Below are 23,726 nucleotides of genomic sequence, written 5' to 3'. Positions count from 1 at the left end.
TCATTATAGATAATATTTAAAATCTTATATACAAATTTTATAATACTAAACAAATACTAGCTTAGCCTCTACAATCCAATTTTGTATTTGACGTAATCATGAATTACATCGATTTATTTCTATATAACCACCTGATTCAAGCTGGTTTTTATAAATTGGAATTATCTCATATATATTATAAAATAAGTAGCAATTTTAATTAGCTATCAACTAAATATACTTTTTGTTATTAATAGTTCAAAAAAAATGAAAACCATCTTTTAGCCATCTCCAATATCTCAAACATTTTGAATAAAAAATTTAATAAAAAACCTAAAAAAAGTAATTATTCCATATTATATCGGTTTTGTCGCAAAAATATGGGAAAAAAAGAGCCGAGTGATGCATGAATAAGATCCTAGTGGCAACTATGAGATTTTAAGCCCTTTTATTTCTTGGGGTCACCAAATTTGAACTATGAGATTTTAAGCCCTTTTATTTCTTGGGGTCACCAAATTTGAACTATGAGATTTTAAGCCCTTTTATTTCTTGGGGTCACCAAATTTGCATGTGTTTCACAGTCACTCTATTTTAATTGATTGTCATCTAATTGAAATGAAGGTTAAATATTTCAAGCAACAAAAACATGTTGTCATGACAATTATGTGCTAGGTCACAGATTTAAATCCGAATCGATTTTTTTTTGTGTGAATATTCAAATTTGAATAAATTAAACCTTCATCTTTTGTTTTGAATTAATTTAACAAAAAAGGTGCCCAGCTATCTTTATGAATTATGTGCTACATCTACAACTATTTGGGCCACATAGTTGTAGAGACGGCCCATTAACGATTTTTTTATTGGGCTTTCGATTTGTATTAGAACCTATTCGATTGTTATGAGACCGAGAGATGTAGTTGCAGTCTTGCAGAGCGAATTTTATAATTTTTATAATTATTTTAATATATTTTAAGATAGGTAGAAACTCACTCTTTTTGGATAGTCTAGAATTTTCAGATCAAGTAATTTTCTACCTATTTAAAAAAATATAAAATTCAATCTGCAAGTATATACTCATATGGAGAACATGTTGAACAGTCCAGATCAACCTTTAAAATTTTGAAACTGTAAACATTGATTCGTATTACGGACCCATCCGTGCTATACATAAGTACCATAGACTCACTCGTACGTTTTCGTATATCTACAGTTCTACACATATGAATAGAACCAAAGTTCTTAAGTAGTTTAGCTAGTTCTTTTGTGAACTCAACTATAAAACATTTAGGATTGGCTTCAAATGACGAATCATAACTGTAGAAATTCATCTACCTTACGAGTAATGCGTCTACGTGCTAAAAAAAATGAATTAATTTTGTAAACCTTATAATATTGACTGCTTAACTTTATACTAAATTATTTTGAAAATTTAAAATTTCTCATGTAGACGCATCACCCATAAGGTAGATAGATTTTAACAATTCCGATTCATCATTTAAAATTAATCCGATAAATTTTATAGTATAGTCACAAAAAGACTTAGTGAACTTAAAACACTCTAGTTATTCTACTCTATAAATATTTATGAGAATATGTACGAGGGGCTATTCAATTAGGCTACGCAAATTAACTGTGAGGAACTTTTTTTTTTCTTTTTAGTAACAATGTTGATTTCTTTTTTATAATTATTACTTTTTTATTATAATCTAAATCAACTATTTGAACGAGTTTGAACAAACTGATGTTGTAAAGCGAAATAGTGAATATTTAATATATAAATATAATATTGATCATTGTTTTTTGAATGAGTTTTAACTAATATTCAATAGGAAGCTTTTTCTTTGGTCCAATTTTTTTGTTGATTTATTTAATTGCCTAATTTTCTTCAGAAATTTAGATGCAAAAAATTGTAATAAAATATAAACGAGAAGTGGCAAGAAACAATCAAGCACGAATTAAAAAATATACTACAAAGATTAAAGATAGGTACATCTATTTTGAATTTATCGAAGGAAAAAAAATTCAAATATATAATATTATAATTACAGTTAACTTAGAAAAAATATAAAAAAAATATATATTTAGAGGATCTTTATATTGAGAGACTTATAATTATTCTTAATATTGTTATAACCAGATTGCATTAATCCTATTTTGCATTAATCCTATTTTGTTCCCATAAGTGATTCCAAAAAAGTTGTAATAAAATATAAACGATAAATAGCAAGAAACAATTAAGCAGCAATTAAAAATATAATCCAAAGACTATGGACTAAATATTTCAGAGTTTTATATTTAGCCCTTACTAACTTTAATTGAATTACCCAATGCTATCATAACGGACCAGATATCAAGTCAATAAAATTTCAGGTCAACGGTTTACTGATCGAACTGACAGATCAATCGGTTATTATTGATTTATTTAAATACTTACACCCATTTCATAGAAATATTATTATAAAATATTCAAATTTTTTATATAATATTTGTAAAAATTTGCTCATACACATATTCAATAATGTAATATAAGTCCGAATTTATAATATTATATTAAATTTAACATCCAAATAAAATTATAATATGGAATTTATTAAAAAGGACTCAAGATTATTTTGTAATAAAAATAAATTATGTCCTTAATTAAAAATGAACGGCTCACAAAAGTTACGAAAATAAGAATGAATAATAAAATAATAACAATCATTATTTTGAAATAAATAAAAATATATTAATAGATATAACTTTTATATTATACATAGTTCGTTCATTTTAAATATAAATACTATTTAAAGTCTTATATGTAAATTTTATTAGACTAAACAAAAACTAGGTTAATTAGCTATCCATTATTCAGATTTGTATCTCACATGATAATGCATCTGGATCTGATTTATTTCAATCTAATCGTCTGTTCTTTGTAACATTAGAATTACTCCATAAATATTATAAAATAAGTAGCAATTTTAATTAGCTATCAACTAAATATACTTTTGGTTACTAATAGTTCCAAAAAACATTGAAAGCAATCTTTTAGCCATCTCCAATATCTCAAATATTTTGAATAAAACTTTTAATAGAAAAAAACTAAAAGAAGCAATTATTTGATATTATATCGATTTTGTTGCAAAACACATCAAGTTGAGGATCGGAAAGAAAGAGCCAAGTGATGCATGAATAAGATTATAGTGGCAACTACGAGATTTTCAGGCCTTTTATTTGTTGGGGTCATCAAATTTGCATGTGTTTCTCAGTCACTCTATTTTAATTGATTGTCATCTAATTGAAATGAAGGTTAAATATTTTAAGCAACAAAAACATGTTGTCATGACAATTATGTGCTAGGTCACAGATTTAAATCCGAATTGAATTTTTTTGTGTGAATATTCAAATTTGAATAAATTACACCTTCATCTTTTGTTTTGAGTTAATTTAACAAAATAAGTGCCCAGCTATCTTTATGATATTAGTTGGGCCGAATAGTTGTAGAGACGGCCCATAAACCGATTTTTGTTCTTGGGCTTTCGATTTATATTAGAGTTATTCGATTGTTACGAGACCGAGAGATGAGAGCTCATGAAATTGAATCCCGCAACAAGTTTTGAGTGAGTCTATGGTACTATGTATAATATGAATTTATTTTAGTTTTTAAAATACTAACTGCCGATTTAAACTGTTTAATATTATTTTTATATGAATATATACTTGCAGAACGAATTTTATAATTTTTATACTATTTTTTAAAATAGGTAGAAACTCACTATATTTTTTTTGATCTAGAAATTTCAGATCAAGTGATTTTTTATCTATTTAAAAAAAATATAAAATTTGATTTGCAAGTACATATTCATATGGATCGATCATTAGAATTTTGAAAACAAAAATATTAATTTGTATTACAGATCATAGACTCACTCATAAATTTTCATATATCTACAGTTCTACACATATGAATAGAACTAGAGTTCTTAAGGTCACCTAGCTCTTTTGTGAACTCAACTATAAAATCTATCGGATTTGTTTCAAATAACGAATTTTAACCGTGTAAACTCATTTACCTTACGAGTGATGCTACATGCAAAAAAGGAAAAAAAATGAATTAATTTTGTATCGAGTCAAGTAATAAAAATGTTCAAAAAATTAATGAACTAATATAAATTTATAAACCCTTTAATTTTAACCGCTTGACTTTCTACTGAATTATTTAAAAAAATTAAAATTTTCTCATGTAGACGAGGTAGATGAGTTTCAATAGTTCAGATTCGTCATTTAAAACCAATCTGATAAATTTTACAGTGAAGTCACAAAAAGACTTAGTGAACTTAAAACACTCTAGTTCTATTAGGCTACGCAAATTAACTGTGAGGAACTCTTTTTTTAAAATACAATGTTGATTTTCTTTATAATTATTACTTTATTAGTGTAATCTAAATCAACTATTTGAATGAGTTTTAACAAAGCTGATGTTGTAAAGCGAAATAGTAAATATTAATATATAAATACAATATTGATCATTGTTTTTGAGTGAGCTTTAACTAATATTCAGTAGGAAGTTTTTTCTTTGGTCCAATTTTTTTGTTGATTTATTTAATTGCTTAATTTTTTCAGAAATTTAGATGCAAAAAGTTGTAATAAAATATAAACGATAAATGGCAATTAACAATTAAGCATGAATTAAAAATATAATCCAAAGATTTCATTTATCAAAGAAAAAGAAATTTGAAATATATAATATTATAATTAAGTTAACTGATAAAAAAATGAAAGAATATAAATATGGAAAATCTTTATATTGGGAGACTTATAATTATTCTTAATACTGTTATAACCAAATTGTTTTATTACTGTGTTTGTGCCAAAAGTTATTTTTATAAATTTAAGTTTACATGTTTTTACAAATTTACTTTTTGTTTTGTTTTAAGTAATTTTTTAGTTATCTCCAATAACTCAAAAAAAAAATTGAATAAACGTTTTAATAAAAAAAACGTGGAAAGCAAGTAATTATTAGATATTATATCGGTTTGTTGCAAAACACATCAGCGTGAAAATTAGGAGGAAAAGCAAAATGATACATGAATAAAAATATTCTAGTGTTTACTATGAAAATTTCAGAACTTGTATGTCTTTGAGTCATCAAAGTTGCATGCCTATCATTCTACTTTAATTGATTGTCATCTAATTGGAATGAATGTTAAATATTTCTAGCAAAAAAAAAACAGGTTGTTATTCTATGTACAAGTAGAACTAAATAATTTTTTTTTTCTCTCTTCAAGGCCTTGACTCTTGAGCATCTATCTTAGATTATGCTATTTTGGGCCTAAATAGTAGAGACGCCCATCCACTTATTTTTGGTTATGGGGCTTTGAATTTATAGCAGAATTTATTTTCAATGTACAAGTAGAACTATTTTTGTGATTTTGTGCAGTTATCAATCGTTTGATTGAGATTGAATGGTTAGATCATTCAAGTGATTTTGAGGTAATGGTTCTGTCTAAATTGGAGATCTATATATGTCTGCATCCGGTAAGGACTCAGAAACATAATTCTAAACTTGAACGGGTCATGTTTTCTTTACTCCTCTCTTTTTTATATATATAGTTGTATATATATTCAGACAATATTTCAAAAATAACTAGCAATAAAAACATCAGAAATAAAAGGCTATGGACTAAATATTTCAGAGTTTTGTATTTAGTCCTTACTAACTTTAACTGAATTACCCAATGTTATCAAAAATAGACCGGATATCAGTACGTTAAAGTTTTGAATCAATAGTTTACTAGTCGGATCGGAGGATCAACCGGTTATTACTAATTTATTTAAATACTTACACACACACACATGTGTATAAATATACAAAGATTATTATAAAAGATTCATATTTTTATATAATATTTGAATAATGTAATATAAGACCCAATTTCAAAAAATATTTTAAATTTAACATCCAAATAAAATGATAATACTGAATTTATTAGAAAGGACTCAATATTTTATTTACGTGGAAGAACATATATAACAACTCGAAATATTTTTGTATTTGATAACTTATAAAGATATTATTTTGTAATAACAATGAACTATATATGTCCTTAATAACAACGAAGGGTTCACAAAAGTTATGATACTTAGAATTGATAATAAAATAATAACAATTATTATTTGGAAAAAAAATAAAGATATATTAAAAGAATAAAAGATATAACTTTTATATTATACATAGTGAGTAGAACTAGGGTGTTCTTAAGTTCACCAAGCCCATTAGTGCATTCAAGTCTAAAACCCGTCAAATCGGCTTCAAATGATGAATCTAAATCGTTGAAACCTGCCTAACTTACTAGTGATGCGTTTATATGTAAAAAAAAATTAATTTTGCATAGAGTCAAGTGGTCAAAAAACGTTCAAAAAACGAATGCATTAAAATTAACTTATTAACCTACTAATTTTGCTTACTTGACTTTCTACTAAATTAATTCAAATGTTTAAAACTTTTATATGTAGACGCATCACTCGTAAGATAGGCAGGTTTCAACAGTTCGGATTCGTCGTTTGAAGCCAATTTGATGGATTTTATACTTGAGTTCACCAAGAAATTTGGTGAACTTAAGAATACTAGTTCTACTCATACATAGTCGATTCATTTTGAATATACATATATAATATTTAAAGCCTTATTTACAAATTTTATAAAACTAAACAAATACTAACTTAGCCATTAAACTTTGTATCTCAAGTGATAATGTACCGGTAAAGTAGGCATTTTATATTTCTCTTTTGTTTAACACATCAAAATAGCATGAAAAATTGAAAAAAAAAATATGAAAAACAATTTAAAAAAAAAAAACAGATTAGTTGTTTTTTATAAGAATATGTTTATAAATCCAATTTTTACTGCTTCACTAAACGGGATCAATTTGCACTATGCATAATACCATATCCTGATAGCCTCAACCTTTGTTAGTTAAATTGCAGTAATAAATTCAAAACACATTTCTTACAGCATAGCATAGGGTGCTAATTAAATTGCGATTCAGTGTTTTAAATTCTTCCTAATCTAAGCCCATTTAAGCCTCAAAGCCTTTTTCCAGCCGACTTAAAACTCTTTTCAAATATAAAATTAAAAAAAGAAAGAATATTGGATCCAATTTATTTCGGTCTAACTGTCCGATTCAAACCATTTTAATACTGAAATTTACACCCATGTATTATGAAATTAGTAGCAATTTTAATTAGGCTATCAACTAAATATATATTTTATGTTATTAATAGTTTCAAAAAAACTTTGAAAACCATCTTTTAGCCATCTCAAATATTTTGAATAAAATGCAAAACACTAAAAGAACCAATTATTCGATATATCGGTTTTGTTGCAAAACACATGACTACGAGATTTTCAGCCCTTTTATTTGTTGGGGTCACCGAATTTGCATGCGTTTCACAATCATTCTATCTTAATTGATTGTCATATAATTGAAATGAAGGTTAAATATTTCAAGCAACAAAAACATGTCATCATGAGAATTATGTGCTAGGTCACATATTTTAAATCCGAATCGATATTTTTGTGTGAATATTAAAATTTGAATAAATTAAACCTTCATCTTTTGTTTTGAATTAATTTAACAAAAAAAGGTGGCCAGCTATCTTTATGATGTTATTTGGGCCTAATAGTTGTAGAGACGGCCCATAGATGGATTTTTGTCATCGGGCTTTCGATTTATGATTATTACTTTATTAGTGTAATCTAAATCAACTATTTGAATTAGTTTAAACAAAACTAATGTTGTAAAGCGAAATAGTAAATATTAATATATAAATATAATATTGATAATTGTTTTTTGAGCGAGCTTTAACTATTGATATTCAGTAGGAAGTTTTTTCTTTGTTCCATTTTTTTTGTTGCTTTATTTAATTGCTTAATGTTCTTCATAAATTTAGATGCAAAACGTTGTAATAAACTATAAATGACAAATGGCAAGAAAAAAATAAAGCACGAATTAAAAATATACTCCAAAGATTAAAGATACGTACATCAATTTTGAATTTACAAAGAAAAAAAACTGAAATATATAATATTATAATTAAGTTGACTGAGAAAAAAGATCAAAGAGGGTAAGTATGGCCAATCTTTATATTGGGAGTTATAATTATTCTTAATATTGTTAGAACATAATAACAGTTAAAATATGTCTTTATTTTGTGCATGTATTACTCTTTTTTTGAATGTTCAACAATAATATATTTCAAGGCCAAATATATAAGAGTGTCTACATTAACAAATTTAAAATGCAATTAAACACACCTGTCATAAAAATAACAAGATTTAATTCAGAGCATCTTCATTTTAAAATTAACTAAAATTATAATGTTGGAATCAAAATTAGAATTGAAATTTCAACGTAAATTAATAATTAACAATTAGCGAATAAGAATCAATAATTTGTTAATGTGAAAATTAAAAAGTGATTTTCAATTTTAAAAACATACTAATTATAAAAAATTTATATAAAACGAGTATTACATGTAGCAGTTTCGAGAATTTTTTTTTTATATTTTTAGGTATTGAAATTCCTAAAATAGCTCAACTTTTGAGTTTGGATCAATATCATTATTTCAAAATTTTGATAAATCTTTCCAATATAGTTTCCCATTTAATTTTCGTATCAAAGTATAATATTTAAATTTGAGAAACAAATCTAAATTGTAAAATTTTAATCTCGACATTGAAAACGGAGCTTCTATTTTTCTTATAACTAGTTGTATATTCTACAAGTCTTTCATGTAATCGAGTTATTTATTTTTTGACATAATTTAATTTGTTTATAAATTAATTAATAATTTAAAGTAGGTTATAATATAAGTTTATATTTTGTATTAGTAGTTTCAATTTTTTTTAAGGTAATCTTTTACTTATCTCCAATAACTCAAAACATTTTTAATAAAAATAGTGGAAAACAAGTAATTATTAGGTATAATAATTTATATCGGCTTGTTGCAAAAGACATCAGCTTGAAAATTAGGAGGAAAAGCAAAATGATACATGAATAAAATTCTAGTGTTTACTATGAAAATTTCAGAACTTGTATGTCTTTGAGTCATCAAAGTTGCATGCCTATCATTCTATTTTAATTGATTGTCATCTAATTGGGATGAATGTGAAATATTTCTAGCAACAAAAACAGGTTGTCATTCAATGTACAAGTAGAACTAAATAAAATATATATTTTTTTTCTCTTCATGGTCTGGACTCTTGAGCAGCTATATTGATTATGCTATTTTGGCCCATCAACTGATTTTGGTTATGGGGCTTTGGTTTTATATAAGAATCTATTTGATTGTCTTTGTTTTTTGAGAAGCCGATAGAAGCCATCAGGGTAGGTTATAGAACAACATACAACGTACTACATAAAATAAATTAGCACTGAAAGCTAGAAAACATCAAGCAAATTTAAACCATATCCTTGCTTCCTTTATTGCACGTTCAGCAGCCAACTCAGGTAGTGCAGCTCCTCGTTGGAAAATTTTATTACTCCCCATTTCCTCCTCCGTAAATTGCTCCTACATGCTCTGTATGACTTCATCATTGTGTTCCGGAAAGAGCGACCCGCACACATTATGTTGAAGTGTTATCCTTCTCCAGAAGGATAGAGCATACTCACACTGGAAGAGAATGTGAATTATTGTTGTTTCCAGAAGGCATCCCTGGCACACGACACACTGCATATCACATTGAATCCCTGCCAGCTAATTAAGGAAATCCCTCTCCTACCTCCTGACTACCCCCAGAGAAATGCTCTCCTATTTGATTGTCATAGTTAGAGCTGCCAAAAAAGCTCGTGATTCGATTGACTTCGATTTGAAACTTTTTTTTACAATTAACTCTTTCGATTGAAGTTCGTTCTGAAACAAATTAAATCAATTCAATTTGAATCTTATTTAAACTCAAACTCACACAAGTGGAAAATATGGAATCAGGATCGGTTATATACGCATATTAGTATCGGAATACAACCGATCCTGATGAAGGCGATACTGATACTACAATAATCTAGATCGGTTAAATAACCGATCCAAATATAAACTATCAGGATCGGTTGTTTAAACAACCGATCCTGATACTTTTTTTTTTTTTGTGCAGAACCATCTTTGAAAAAAAATAGTATTAGAATCGGTTGTTTCAAAAAACATAGATCATAATTTATCTAAGCACAGAGATATATATATCAATTTACCCAAAAACATATATCATATCCATTTATTCACACAATCGGGCTTGCTTCCATTTGTCATTTCATTGAAGAAAAATTGCAATATTATTCTTTTAGGATTTATGGTACCCAAAAAAATTGAAACCGGATTGATTTGATAAAACATAATACCATTCCATGTAATTTCAATCCAAAACTAAACTAGCCGAATTGATTTAAATGAAACCGAATTGAATTGATTTGATAATTTGAAATTACTTAAACTAGCAAAACTAATCTAGCAAATTTACCTAAACTGAGAGGCGAGCGGATTGAGAGGAGAGGGCCGAGCACCAAGCACCGAGCACCGAGCGAGTGAGTGGATTTATTGCGCCGAGCACACTTGCGTTGAGCACCGAGCACTCTTTTTATTGAGCCGATCGGACTGAGAGGAGACAGCAAGACGGAGGGAGAGGAGGAGACTTGCGGCTAGATGAGACAAGGAGTTGAGAGAGTTGTAATTTTGAATAATGGAGAGACGCAAGGAGAGAAGGGATGAGCGCGGAAAAATAAAAACCTAAAATGGACTATCTGGATCGGTTTTTTGAAACAACCGATCCTAATACTATTTTTTTTTCAAAGATGGTTCCGCGAAAAAAAAAAAAAAATAGTATCAGGAACGGTTGTTTATAAACAACCGTTCCTGATACTATTTTTTTTTTTTTTTGCGGAACCATCTTTGAAAAAAAAAATAGTATCAGGAACGGTTGTTTATAAACAACCGTTCCTGATACTATTTTTTTTTTTTTTGCAGAACCATCTTTGAAAAAAAAAAAAATAGTATCAGGATCGGTTCTTATATAGGAACCGATCCAGATAGTATCTGGATCGGTTCTAAGCTAAGAACCGATCCTAATTATCAAGTATTAGGATCGGTTCTTAGCTAGGAACCGATCCAATTAGTTCATGTGCTGTGTTTTCATTAGCTTTTAGTATCGGTTTTATTGATAAAACCGATCCAGATAGGTATTAGTATCGGTTGGTTCATACAGCCGATCCTGATTTCAGTTTTTCCACTAGTGTCAAACTAGAATAAGTTTGATTTGGTTTGATTCGTTTGCAGCCCTGATCACAGCTCACAGGATTGAGTGATTTTTTGTCCTTTAATAGAAAAGATAAATGTCAAATCTTTAAATCTATTAGATTAAGCACTGTCTTTTCTCTTTTTTTGCGAGCTAATTTAAATTGTTTATACAAATCTCAATACAATACAGATCGAACAAGTTTATATTGGACATAGGACGGATTACAATCTGATAGCCATTGGAGCCCCTACTCACACCGCAATCAGTTCACGTGTATATACACTAGAGCTGCAAACAAATCAAACCAAATCAAACTTATCTTAGTTTGAATTTGAATTTGAATAAGATTCGAACTAAACTTGTCTGATTTGTTTTTAGAATGAACTTCAATCGAATGAGTTAATTGCAAAAAATGTTTAAATCAAAATCAATCGAATCACGAACTACGAGCTTTTTTAGCTGTCCTAATCTACACATAAAAAAGTATATAAATATATATGAAAATATGTTCTGTTTGATTTTGCGACGCAAAATTGCTGCGAGATTTTTATTTTATTCATTTACAATTATTAGTGTAATCAAAATCAACTAGGCTTAACGAAATCGATCCTGTAAAATGAAATGGTTTTTTGTAGTAAAGTTGAGAGTTAAGTTATTCAATTGTTTTAATATTTATAAGAAACTTTTTATTCGGGTTACGTTTCTCACATGAAAAAAATTGTTTTTGCCACTAGATTAAGAACATATTCTTTCTATAAAATGTAATAGTAAATATTAATAATACTTAATTAATATTGATAATTGGTTTTTAAAGTGAGCTTAATTAACTATTGATGTTAAGTAGCAAGCTTGTTCTTTGGTCCAATTTTTTTGTTGCTTTAATTAATTGCTTTGTTTTATTCATAAATTTGCAAAAAGTTGTAATAAATAAAAAGGGCAAGAAGCAATATATCAAGGACAACTAAAAAAAATATAAAACAAAAGGACACCAATAAATCAACTCCAAAGGTAAAAGATGCGAGATGTGTCTGAGCTGTGAAAATAAAATAAGCTAATGTGAATATCCGTACAGTAATTTTGAATTTACAAAAGCAAAATGAATCTGAATTCTGAAATATATATAGAATTGAGTTGACTGAGACATGGATAAAGGAGGATAAATATGGATTTTTTATATTAGAGGAACTTGTAATTATTTTTAATAATGTTATAACCAATTTGCTTTATTCGTTTTTTGTTCTCGTAGGTGCTATCCATAAATTTAAATTTGGAACTCATTTAGAACATAATGACGGTTAAAAGATGTCTTTATTTTGTACACGTATTGCCTCCCTTTTAATGTTCAACAATAACAATAAAATATTTAAAAGATCAAATGTAAAAGAGCACCTACATTAAATATGTCATAAAAACAATAAGGTTTAATTAACTAAATTTATCACGTTGGATTAAAAATATAATTGAAATTTCAACATAAATTTATAATTAACAATTGGGAGAGGGGGGTTTCCGATGAGCATCGAACCAAATCTTGTTCGATGGGTTGTTAGAACCGTCAGATCTGTTTTAGGATTCGTGTATACGGATTTTAAAGCAGACGTGAAATTGCGGGCGCGAATCCTAAAGCAGATCCGACGGTTCCAACAGCCCATCGAACAGGATTTGGTCCGATGCCCATCGGACACCCCCCTTGCTCTTAACAATTAGCTTAAGAATCCGTAATTTGTTAATGTGAAATAAAAATTATTTTCTTTTAAAATAAATTCTAATTATGAAATTTGTATACATAAAATTAAAATTTAGAATAAAAAGTTTCACAACGAGAATAAATCCGTGCTTTAATTTAAGCAGTGCATGTGAAACGAGTGGCTGTGCGTGGCTGTGAGCCGATGACCTTGTATTAAAAAAAGGAAGATTCAGTTGTCGCCAATTGCTTGGAGGTGCGCAATAAATTTAATGGACCACATCTACACAAACATTTGTTATTATTTCAAGGAGAGAATCTCCTCTTGCTTCATAGGAGCTATGACTATCTTGTCCTTTCCCAAGAAAAAAAAACCTTTGATTTTATTGAGACTCATTTTGATTCCCTGCATTGGTCTTCTTGTTGTCTTACATGTAGCGGTTTCAAGATTTCATGTTTTTAGGTTGCTCAGGTTCTAAAATGCTTATAAATTTGCAGGGATTTAGATCTTAAAGTACCTCAATTTTTTAGTTTGGATTCAAACCATCTGATCAGAATTCTAATAAATTATGCCCAGCCACGAAATCTCTTTAATATTTGTACCGAATCTGATCAGATTGTACGAATTCAAACTCTAAATTTGGATTAGTTTAGAGGATACAACTATAAATTCAATAACTTTTAATATAATATTGTCCGTTTGATCTATTCTACCAAAATAATGTTTCAAATCTCAAATTATTTATAGATGAACTTTTTGTATGACATTACTTGTAAAATAAAAATACCAAAATAAAGGGCACTTTTTTGTTTCTCTGTTTTGAGTTAATTTTCAATATCTAATTTACTTGCTGCTTATGAAATTAGCATTGTCAATTTTAGAACTAAATTTTATCATGAATTTATTTTTTTAAGTTGAAATGCCTCTAGGCTATATTATCATGTAAATTTAAATTTAGAACATTAAACTTTGCTAAGCTAAATATGGAAATTTTTCATTTTTTTAGAAACCTTTGTATATCTCCATTCTATTATTAAGCACGTTGGGTGTCCGATCCGCCAATGACTACGATTGAAAGATGAAACTTAGAATTTGATCTCAGCCCTCCAATTACATAATTTGTCTTCTTTTGATTAAATGCATATGTTTTATGAATAGAAGTTTAAATTTACTTAAAAACATACTCGCCACATGTGCTGCTACACGATATGTTACAATTAAAATTAAATAAATTCTGAAATTTAGCGATATATTTATATGTTTCCTTATTTATTTGTTTCTATTTTTTTTCTCCTTTAATTGAGAAGACTCCACCTTTTATTTTTTTATTTCTTTGTTTCCTTACTTCTTCTTCATTTCTATACGGATCACAATGAAAATCATTTTTTTTTATTTCCTTGTTTCTCTTTCTTTGTTTATATACATATATATTGTTGTGGGCAATTTATAATATATTTCCAATATATAATATATCAATGTGTGTGTGTATTCTAAATTGAAAACAAAGAATAATATAAATTGGAACGTGTGTGTGAATATATATTTCTTTTATACTATGTGTATGTGTGTGTATTCTATACATACACATGATAACACTTTTTTATTTATGTTTTTTGATATCATATTATCAGAGATCACGATTAAAGCTAATTAAAAATACAGAATCATATAAATTTTCTATTAACATGTGTCTTAATTTTTGAATAATTATTATTTTCATTGATAATTTTTTTTTCTTATAATATATTTTCGTTGCAATGCACGGGTATGATACTAGTAATAATATACACACCCAGACCATAACAGATCCAACTTTTGGCAGAGTAGTTATAAATCTAGACCAGGTGTACTTTTGGTACAGTAGCAGAGAGTCACTGATCGATTTTATTATTAATCGCAAATAAAAATAGAAAATATAAGTGTTTTTGTTGGAAAATTGAAATTTATGAAATATAGCTTGAACATTATAAACCATTACATTATGTTAATCTTGATCTTAGAAAAACGGAATTGCTTATTCCGTTTTTCTTAAATGTCAATTTTCTAGCAAAACGATACTCTTGTCTGATATTTTTTATTTCATTTTCGATTAATAAAAAAATCGGGAATTGTGGTCCCTACACTACAAGAAAATATACATTTACCGGCGCTAACTCAGCCGGCGCTAGAAAAAACGCCAGCCGATGGCGTGGGTGAAAATTTGATCGCGCAAGAAACGCCGGCTTAAGTTTTGGTTAAAAAAAATAAAAAATCCGCGCCGGATCACTAAAATTGCCCGCGACTTAAAAGTTCCGTCTTCCGACTCAAACCTAGACCACCGCCTCCCATGCCTCCTTTCCGCCACTCCCCTCTCCCACCCCCTCCCCCCGATTCTGATTCTTCTGTAATGGCAGCCGAGCAAGCGTCAGACCCAAAATCCTCTCCGCCTCAAGCCCAGCCATGTGCCACCCCCCCTCCCCCCTAGCTACGCCTTTCAGGGTTCCGCTTCCTCTTTCTCCATTTGTCAATCTCTGTCTCTCTCTTTGCTCCTAAAGAAAGAGAAAACAGATTACGCAAAGATAATCAGGCCAAAATGAAATTCCTCTTCTCTCTTCTCTCTTCTCTCAAAGGTCAGTGTTTAATTTGCATATACTGTAGGTCACAGTTTGGTGTTGGAATTTGACCAATTTCTGTCCAATTTGATCAATTGCTTATGAATTTTTGCCCAATTTGCTCTATTAGTCAATTAGCCTGTCGAGTGATTTGTGTTTCCAGTGCAAAAGTTTGAAGTCAGTTAATATAATATGCCGCAAGTCTGATGAAAATATATAGAATCTTACAGAGGTTCTGATGAGAAATGGAATTGCTTGAAAATGCTTTATGATGCCTATTATTGAGTACAAGGTCATATGTTTAATGAAGAATTCCTTTGAGACTGCCTTGATTACCATCTTTTTTTCTAATTTTCTTTTTCCTATTTTTTTTGTATGTGGATTGGGGAGGGGATGTTAGTTCAAAACCTGTTTGATATTAGGATATGTGATTCTTGATCAAATTCAGTGTTGGAATTATTTTGCTAAATTGATGTCATCATCTTGCACTTGTATGCATCTAGCACTGGAAACATAAACAGGTTGGTAGTCCCTCAATTATTATCACCAGTATTTAATTTTTAATTCATTATTTAACTCTGCACCAGCAATTTCATTATTACCGAAAATGAACCTTTTCTGGTAAGCAGTAGAATTAAGACTTTTTTTTTTAATCCTTACAGACGTTAGAATTATTGCTCTTTTTTTTAAGGCTTAAAATAGAAGTAAAAGAGCACTAGAATTAAACCTTATAGCCATTAGAATTAAGCCTTAAAATAGAAGTAAAAGGAGTTATTGCCTTTTCTGGTAAGCACTAGAATTAACATTAACCTAACAACTATGCTAAGTGTACCCTTGAAATAGGATCTCCCATGTAGAGAATTGCTAGTATTTCCAACAGTTTTTGTTTGTTTTCAAAATTGATGGATATTTTAATGTTCTGATAAATCGATTTTGATGCGCATCCTAGACCAATCTGAAGATGTGTAGTGTCAACAATGAGAGATAGCTTTATTGTACCCCTGAAGATGGTTTTTTAATGTTCTGATAAAATTGATGGGATTTCAACAGTGAGAGGTAGGTTTAGGTTTGAAATCTGCTCTTTACAGGTTTGTGAATGTGGAGAAGATGATGAAGACCATGAAGAAGATGAAGATCAAGAGGTACTTGTTTTTCAACCTTTGATAACTGGCATCAGTTACAGTCATGGTTTAATTAATTCAATTTTGTTTTACACTATTGCTGCATTAGGAAGTTAACATTTGTGAAAAACCAAGAAGTGTCTCATGGCATTTTTACATGTATGTCCTTTCTGATTTTATAAAGTAAGCATTTTTGTAACACTGTGCATAGTGATCCAGGTTTAATAATCAAAGAGGTAAGTTTATGTACTAAAGGAATATAGCTGGAAAAAAAAATGATAGATATAATTTGTCATATGTTAGGTTTTATGTATTGATTTAATACAATTGCAGTCTTAAGAGCTTTTTCTGAGAAAATCGTTACCAATTCTGGTAGAGGGGTAATTTCAAGGGCCTCCTTTTCTTTTAAAATTTCAAGGCCCTCATTTGTGCTTTGTTTTCGTTTTTCAAGGTCAGATTTAGCTTATTCTCTTATAAGTATTTTATGATTTTTATTTCAATCTTTTTTTTTATAACAAAGAGAAAGACAAAGGACTTGTATGTTATTTTGTTAAAATCTGAAAAAAACAGCACCATAAGCTTCTATATATAGCAAGTACCTCATAATTTGAAGTTAGGTCTCTCTCCGCCAGTCAAGGCAAGTGTCCCTCTCTCTATCTCTTTCTCTGATGGTATGTACACTTGAATTTTATTTTGCAAATTATGGAACAAAGATCTAGTTTAATGACCTGCAGTAATTTTTTGTGTGGTTCCAGTGCAGGTCAGAAGAGGAGCTTTCTCAGATACGAGGTTAATTAAATTCTATTGCATCTGACTTTAGTTGCATCTTTGGTTGGTACTTCTAATTCGTCTCTATGCGTGAGACTTGGTTTCTCTCTGGTAACCTTATTGTTTTTCCCATATATTCCTAAATCTTTTTGTTAAAGAGGTTGGGTACTTCATATTAGTTCTTTTAACTTGTGATGTTACCATTGGCTTACCTGCAGCAGCATATGCAAACCCCACTTGGCAACAAAATCCTAGTAATCACTCTGCTCTTCTAACTTGTGAAAAAATAACCAATGATCTGAGGGAATATCACATGTTAAATTGATCTGGCTGGTACTCTGTACGGAAGCAAGTCGAGCAAAGTTAAGCATGTCTACTGTGGATAATAATCACACTGCTATCAGTAGGGATGCACCTGCTACCATAGCACCAGAACCTCAGGATGTGGTGGCTGCTGATAGAAAGGTATGTTTTCTTTCACTAGCTATGTGATGACTATAACCCAAGAGTGCTACAGTATGTATGCTACATGACAAAGGAAAACTTTTTACATAATACATGTAATTACTTGCTGGTTGGAACATGTATAAGGATATTAAGCCTTGCTAAAGCAATTTAGCAATAATTTTAGTTTCCGAACTAAAAAATTAAATTACTGTTCTGAAAGCTTTGGACCTGTCCTGTAAGAATCTGGTATGGACATGATATTGGTGATCACATTCGAGTACCAGAGCAAACTTTATTAGTACGGAAATACTGGATTTTCATCCTGGCAATCAAAATCCTATATAAAAACTATAATGTCTGTGACTTGACTTGCATTATCTTACCATTATCTTTAAGTGAGAATATTTCCTACTATCCATGACCTTTAGTAAGGGCTCCATTTGTGCTTGTCATGTTAAACATTCTTAATGAAAAGTATCAACACTTTTGGTGCAATTCAGGCTACAGAAAAGCTGATCCTTGATTCAAAAGAGAAGATAGAGTATTACCGTACCATAATGCAAGAGCTTGTAAGCACTCTTTTCACTTGTCTTTGTATATTATTTTTAAAATATATTTGCATATTTGATCTTAAATTGGAATTTTTTTGTTGTTTTCTTGCTTATGAATAATTCTGGTTCTTTCATTTTTGCTAAAGGTTCTTTACAAAAGTCACTGCGACACAATGAGAGATTCTAATCCTCGTGACGTTTGTAAACTATTTTATGTTGTTAGTATACCATTATTTGACTTATTTAGTGTAAAATTTGTAAGTTGGGGTAAAGTCACATGCCATCATACCTGTACCAATGATCTTAAGTCTCAATATCTTGATCCATGCATGACCAGACCATGTAGGCTCCATGGATAACTCATAGGCCATCATAGCAACATATGGGCATACTTGTACCAGTGTTCAACACAAACAAAACCAAAAGAAATCTATACTGGTACAGCATATGCCTAAAACAGCCCTGAATAACAAATCAGATAGAAATACTGGTTACAGGCTAAATTAATCCAATCCATTGCATAGCCATATAGAAAACACTTTCATGAACATCCCAAAACAAGAATTTCCATTTTTGGAATTTTCTATGATTTATAGTGAATTTTTGAAATTTTCATTTTTTTTTACTATCCAGGACTTTTGGCGGCGTTTGGAAGCGCCGGGAAAAGATATAATTTTTTTTATAATGGCAAAGCCTTTGGCGGCGTTTCGAAAGCGCCGGGAAAGCCAAACTTCGGGCGGCACTTGTCCAAGCGCCGGAAAAAAGGGTTGTAAACGCCGGGAAAGGCTTTTGCCGACGCTGGTATTGCCGGCACTTGTCCAAGCGCCGGGAAATATATTTAGTGGCGTTTCTTAGTGTATTTAGTGGCGTTTTTAAGTGCCGGGAAATGTATATTTTCTTGTAGTGCTAGCGGATCTCATCAACCAAGTCTATCCGAAAAAAACTTCACCGCTTCGGCTCCCAGTAATATAGTCAAACTCAAGAGGAATCTATTATCTCCTCCAATCAACCTCTACTCTTAACTCAGAATCTCAAAGTTGCTCCAATGGCATCTGAAGGGCACCCCCACCCCCACCACCATGGCCATGATCACGACCACCACCACCACACCAACGAGTAAGTCTCTGCTTCTCGCTTTCATTTTTCAATTTTTTTTTTTTTTATTTCTCTTTTTTTCCTGTGGGGTTGGATTGTATTGTGGTCTCTGGCTCTCTGCTGGAAAAGGGAATTTCCAATCGAGTTGGGAAATTTTAATTGATCGAGATAAAGATGCGAAGTTTTAGTTACAGCTACCAAAATAAATATATTTTACTGAATTGGTTGATTTTTTTACTGAGACCAAAATAGATAATTTACGTTGTAAGCAAAAAAAAAAAAAAAAAAAACGAACTAATTTGAAGGAATTCCCAAACTTTATATTTCTTAGATGAATCGCCATGACTTGCAATCAGATTTAAGTCTTTCACCTGACTGGGGCTCCATTTGTTAGCTACTTTGCTGTATAAGGAAAAAAAAAAAAAAATTGTACATTATCGGGAGACAAGAAGATAATTTATCAATTTAACACTTGTTTTCTAAGCTATATATTCACTTTTCTTTACTAAAGTGAGAATAAGAAGAGCCCTGTATTTACAATTTGGCAATTTGCTCGTCCCCTAACCAAATATGGCCATGTTTCTGATTTCTTTTTGTGTAAATATGGTTAATTTTGCATTGTTGTGTGAACATGGATTTGTTCCTGCAGTTAGGTTCCAATTCGGTTGCCAATTTTCTGGTAAAAATCAATCGAAATTCTGAAAGTTTTATCAACGAAACTAGATAATTGCTCCATTTTCTGAATTGGGGAATATATTAAAGGATGCTGATACTTTCTTTTCAATTTAATGATCATGTGGTGTATGGTTTAACCAGCAAAATCTCAGCTTCTGATTTTGCAGCATTTTATATGATATTTGAAATTTTTGAATGTCATACTAGATTGACCCTTAGTTAAGACTCGATGCTAAATAGTTTTCAAATTTGTATTTCATATTTTTATTTCAGGGGCGGAATGGATCATGGAAAGGCAGACTCATGGGTGGGGCCAGATGGGCGGGTGTACCACTCGCATGATGGCCTGGCCCCACATTCACACGAACCAATTTACTCTCCTGGTTTTTACACCAAGCGGGCCGCACCGATATCCTCCCGTGATTTCAAGGAACGTGCCTTCACTGTTGGCATTGGTGGGCCTGTCGGCACTGGGTATTTTGCTTTCTTGTCTCTACTTCTTTTGTCATTTAGCTGTAGGATTATTGTATTTCCCTGTAGCTAGTGATCTGACATAGAAACATTCCCTTAAAAATGGACAATTTTGCCCTTTCCTATCAAATCCTCTGATATATCAATACCTTAGCTCACTTGAACTGGTTGTCAAGTGATTTTGTTAATTCAATGCCATAGCTCAAGGGTAAGGTAGTCACTGTTGCTTAACCATGGTAGGAGACTAGGAGTGTGCCATTTGTTAATAAGAAAAAAGTTTGGTATGTTAGTTGCAAATATGTGAATTAAAATAACCTTTTGTTGTTTAAATGTCCCAAATAATTTAGGGTAATCTTCATAGCAATAATTAAATAAGTAATGAAAAATAAAAAAAGAGAGAGGAATTCACATAACTTTGTTATAATTTACATATCATTCATTAATATTTTTCTTACAGTTCTTTGTCTGTTACCATTAGTTGAATGAAATAAGGAAAATACTGCTCAAAGCATGAATAAGGAACATAATTTGTATTAAATTATTTCTACCGCATGTTAAATATAAGACATCTTGACTTCTCTAGTGTCTAGATAATTACCATTTCTGGCAATATATATTCAGGCAGTTAAAATCTGTTTTTATTATATGTCAGGAAAACAGCTCTGATGCTAGCATTGTGCCAGTGTTTGCGTGATAAGTATAGCCTTGCTGCAGTACGTATCATTTATATCATTAATCCTACAAAAATTCGGCCTCATGTCTAATCAAACCAATGTATTGGTTGGTTCATAAATGTATACCCATTTGACCAACTTGGTACTGAAGACCAAATATTGGGTAGTTCCAAAGATATCTTTTATTTTCTCTCTACTTTGTAGGAAAGAAGAATTTCATGTAAGCCAATGGGGACCTCAAATTAACTTGTCTTTTATTTCTGAATAATATTTTCCAAGTTGACATAATTAATGTCCTTTTTTATTATTATTAAAAGATTACACATTGATTGTGTATGTATGGTCTCCTTAGGTAACAAATGACATATTCACAACAGAGGACGGTGAATTCCTAGTAAAGCACGGAGCACTCCCAGAGGAGAGAATCCGTGCTGTAGAGACTGGTGGCTGCCCCCATGCTGCCATAAGAGAAGACATCAGCATTAATCTCGGCCCACTTGAAGAGCTATCGAATTTGTACAAGGCCGACATTCTACTCTGCGAATCTGGAGGAGGTCATTTTCTTTCTTCTTTATTTTTTTCATTTTTCTATTGTCATGCAAATCAGTATTTGTTTATTTTCTGGAAGATAATTACATATAAATTATGATTACAAGTAGTGATGATGATTAATGTGCAGATAACTTAGCGGCTAACTTTAGCAGAGAATTAGCTGACTATATTATATATATTATTGACGTATCTGGTGGCGACAAGATCCCCAGAAAGGGTGGGCCCGGGATTACACAAGCAGATCTACTGGTGCGTAGCACTGCCCCTTCTTTTTTTGTTTTTATGAAATGGCATTAGAAATTAAATGCTAGCCTAGATTCAAAGTCATCGTGCAAATACCATTTTAGTAACCCTAATTAAATCTTTTGCAAGGACAACTAATTTTAGTTTTTGCAATCCAACCCAAATTACTGTCAATTAACTTAAATTGCGCAATTGGACACTGACAAAAGACAACAAAAGATAAGAATTGGGACTCACAAAGGCATTTGAAAAAAGATTCTGTTATTACTCTAGGGACGGTTTTGTGATTATGCATTTTGTTAAATAAGTTGTATTTAACCTTTTTAAATTTAATTGAAGGTAATAAATAAGACGGATCTTGCCGAAGCTGTTGGCGCTGATCTTAAAGTAATGGAGAGGGATGCCTTGAAGATGAGGGAAGGCGGTCCATTCGTCTTTGCTCAGGTTTGACTTATATATATATATATATATATATATATATATGCATTAACAGTAGCACTAACACCATAATGAGAATTATTATACTGACGATATGTGCGTTATATTTTTCATTTTTGTACCAATTGCAATGACCAGCTCTTTTCTTCTTTACTTAAATTGACCTTCATTAGTAATAAACAAGTATTACTATGCCAGATAATGATACCATACATGTCATTAGCCAATATTTCTCTCTTTTTGAATTGAACAATAGAAAGTTTATGAGGTTTTAAATAAGTGAGAAAATAACAGTTCAGTATGTAATAAGGCGAGGATTTTACCAATATGTGTACAGTGCTATGTAATTGAATGCAGTGTTTACCAGTATGAAGTGCAATGTAACCAACTCTCTTTCCTAAAATAAATTAATGTAAATAAAATATCAAACAAGAACTAAATAAAATAACAAGTAAAAATTCTAAAATTGGACATGGATTTTCGTGGCAGGTAAAGCATGGAGTTGGAGTTGAAGAGATTGTGGATCACATATTGCAGGCTTGGGAGATTGTAACTGGAAATAAGCGCCATTAGTTCTCGATTTATTTTCCTTTTACATATGTTTGTTGTTGTCTTTTTAAGCAAATAAATTTGTAGTTCTAGGTACAATGTATGTCTAGGAGAAGATTTGTGTCACAATTTCACATTTTGCTGTTTGTTTCAAGAAAGATATTTATTGAATTTTTTTAAAATATTTATCAGAATATCACTAGATAAAATAGTAAAGGTTAATCAGTGTATTTCCATGTACATTTTATTTGATATCAGAAACATATCAAGCCAAAAGAAAAACAAAATAAAATTGATTTTTATAATTAGTAATAATTTTTTTTGATAAAAATGTATCATCTGACATGACAAACAAATTTTGTACAAAAACATTCTTAATAAATACATGACTTCAACTATAAATACACAAAAACAAGATTAAAATATAAAGTTTGTTATAGTAACTACATATTTTTAAATGTATTAACTTAATAAGTTGAAAAAAATAGCTGCAATTCAATGCACTAGTATCATACAAAATAATTTTCTATCCATTAATTTTATTTTAGTAATTTGATTATCCTCCAACATCATTAGTCAAATAAATTAGCACGGGTATTTTTTATTTTTATATTTATT

At 30.1% G+C, this 23,726-nt stretch overlaps 2 protein-coding genes across 3 annotated transcripts; both read left to right on the top strand.

The window, feature by feature from the left end:
• Window positions 1-15,108: 15,108 nt before the first annotated feature.
• LOC144562633 (uncharacterized) lies at window positions 15,109-19,266 on the top strand. Of its 2 annotated transcripts, XM_078311843.1 has the most exons (5): window positions 15,109-17,524; window positions 17,632-17,878; window positions 18,361-18,429; window positions 18,558-18,629; window positions 19,045-19,266. In XM_078311843.1, exons 2-5 carry the CDS (start codon window positions 17,783-17,785, stop codon window positions 19,264-19,266), a joined length of 459 nt encoding a protein of 152 aa, XP_078167969.1. In that variant the 5' UTR covers window positions 15,109-17,524; window positions 17,632-17,782. The 2 variants fall into 2 exon arrangements, with proteins under 2 accessions (XP_078167969.1, XP_078167970.1); XM_078311844.1 differs by lacking the exon at window positions 18,558-18,629.
• A 122-nt stretch (window positions 19,267-19,388) lies between these two features.
• UREG (urease accessory protein G) lies at window positions 19,389-23,266 on the top strand. Its single transcript, XM_078311835.1, has 7 exons — window positions 19,389-19,527; window positions 20,455-20,655; window positions 21,305-21,365; window positions 21,679-21,880; window positions 22,006-22,127; window positions 22,461-22,565; window positions 23,049-23,266. The coding sequence occupies exons 1-7, from the start codon at window positions 19,457-19,459 to the stop codon at window positions 23,130-23,132; spliced, it is 846 nt and encodes a 281-aa protein (XP_078167961.1). The 5' UTR covers window positions 19,389-19,456; the 3' UTR covers window positions 23,133-23,266.
• Window positions 23,267-23,726: the final 460 nt, after the last annotated feature.

This window comes from Carex rostrata, chromosome 12, assembly GCF_964058835.1.
Source record: "Carex rostrata chromosome 12, lpCarRost1.2, whole genome shotgun sequence".
Taxonomy (NCBI): Eukaryota; Viridiplantae; Streptophyta; class Magnoliopsida; order Poales; family Cyperaceae; genus Carex; species Carex rostrata.
This window is presented reverse-complemented; position numbering and strand designations above follow the sequence as displayed.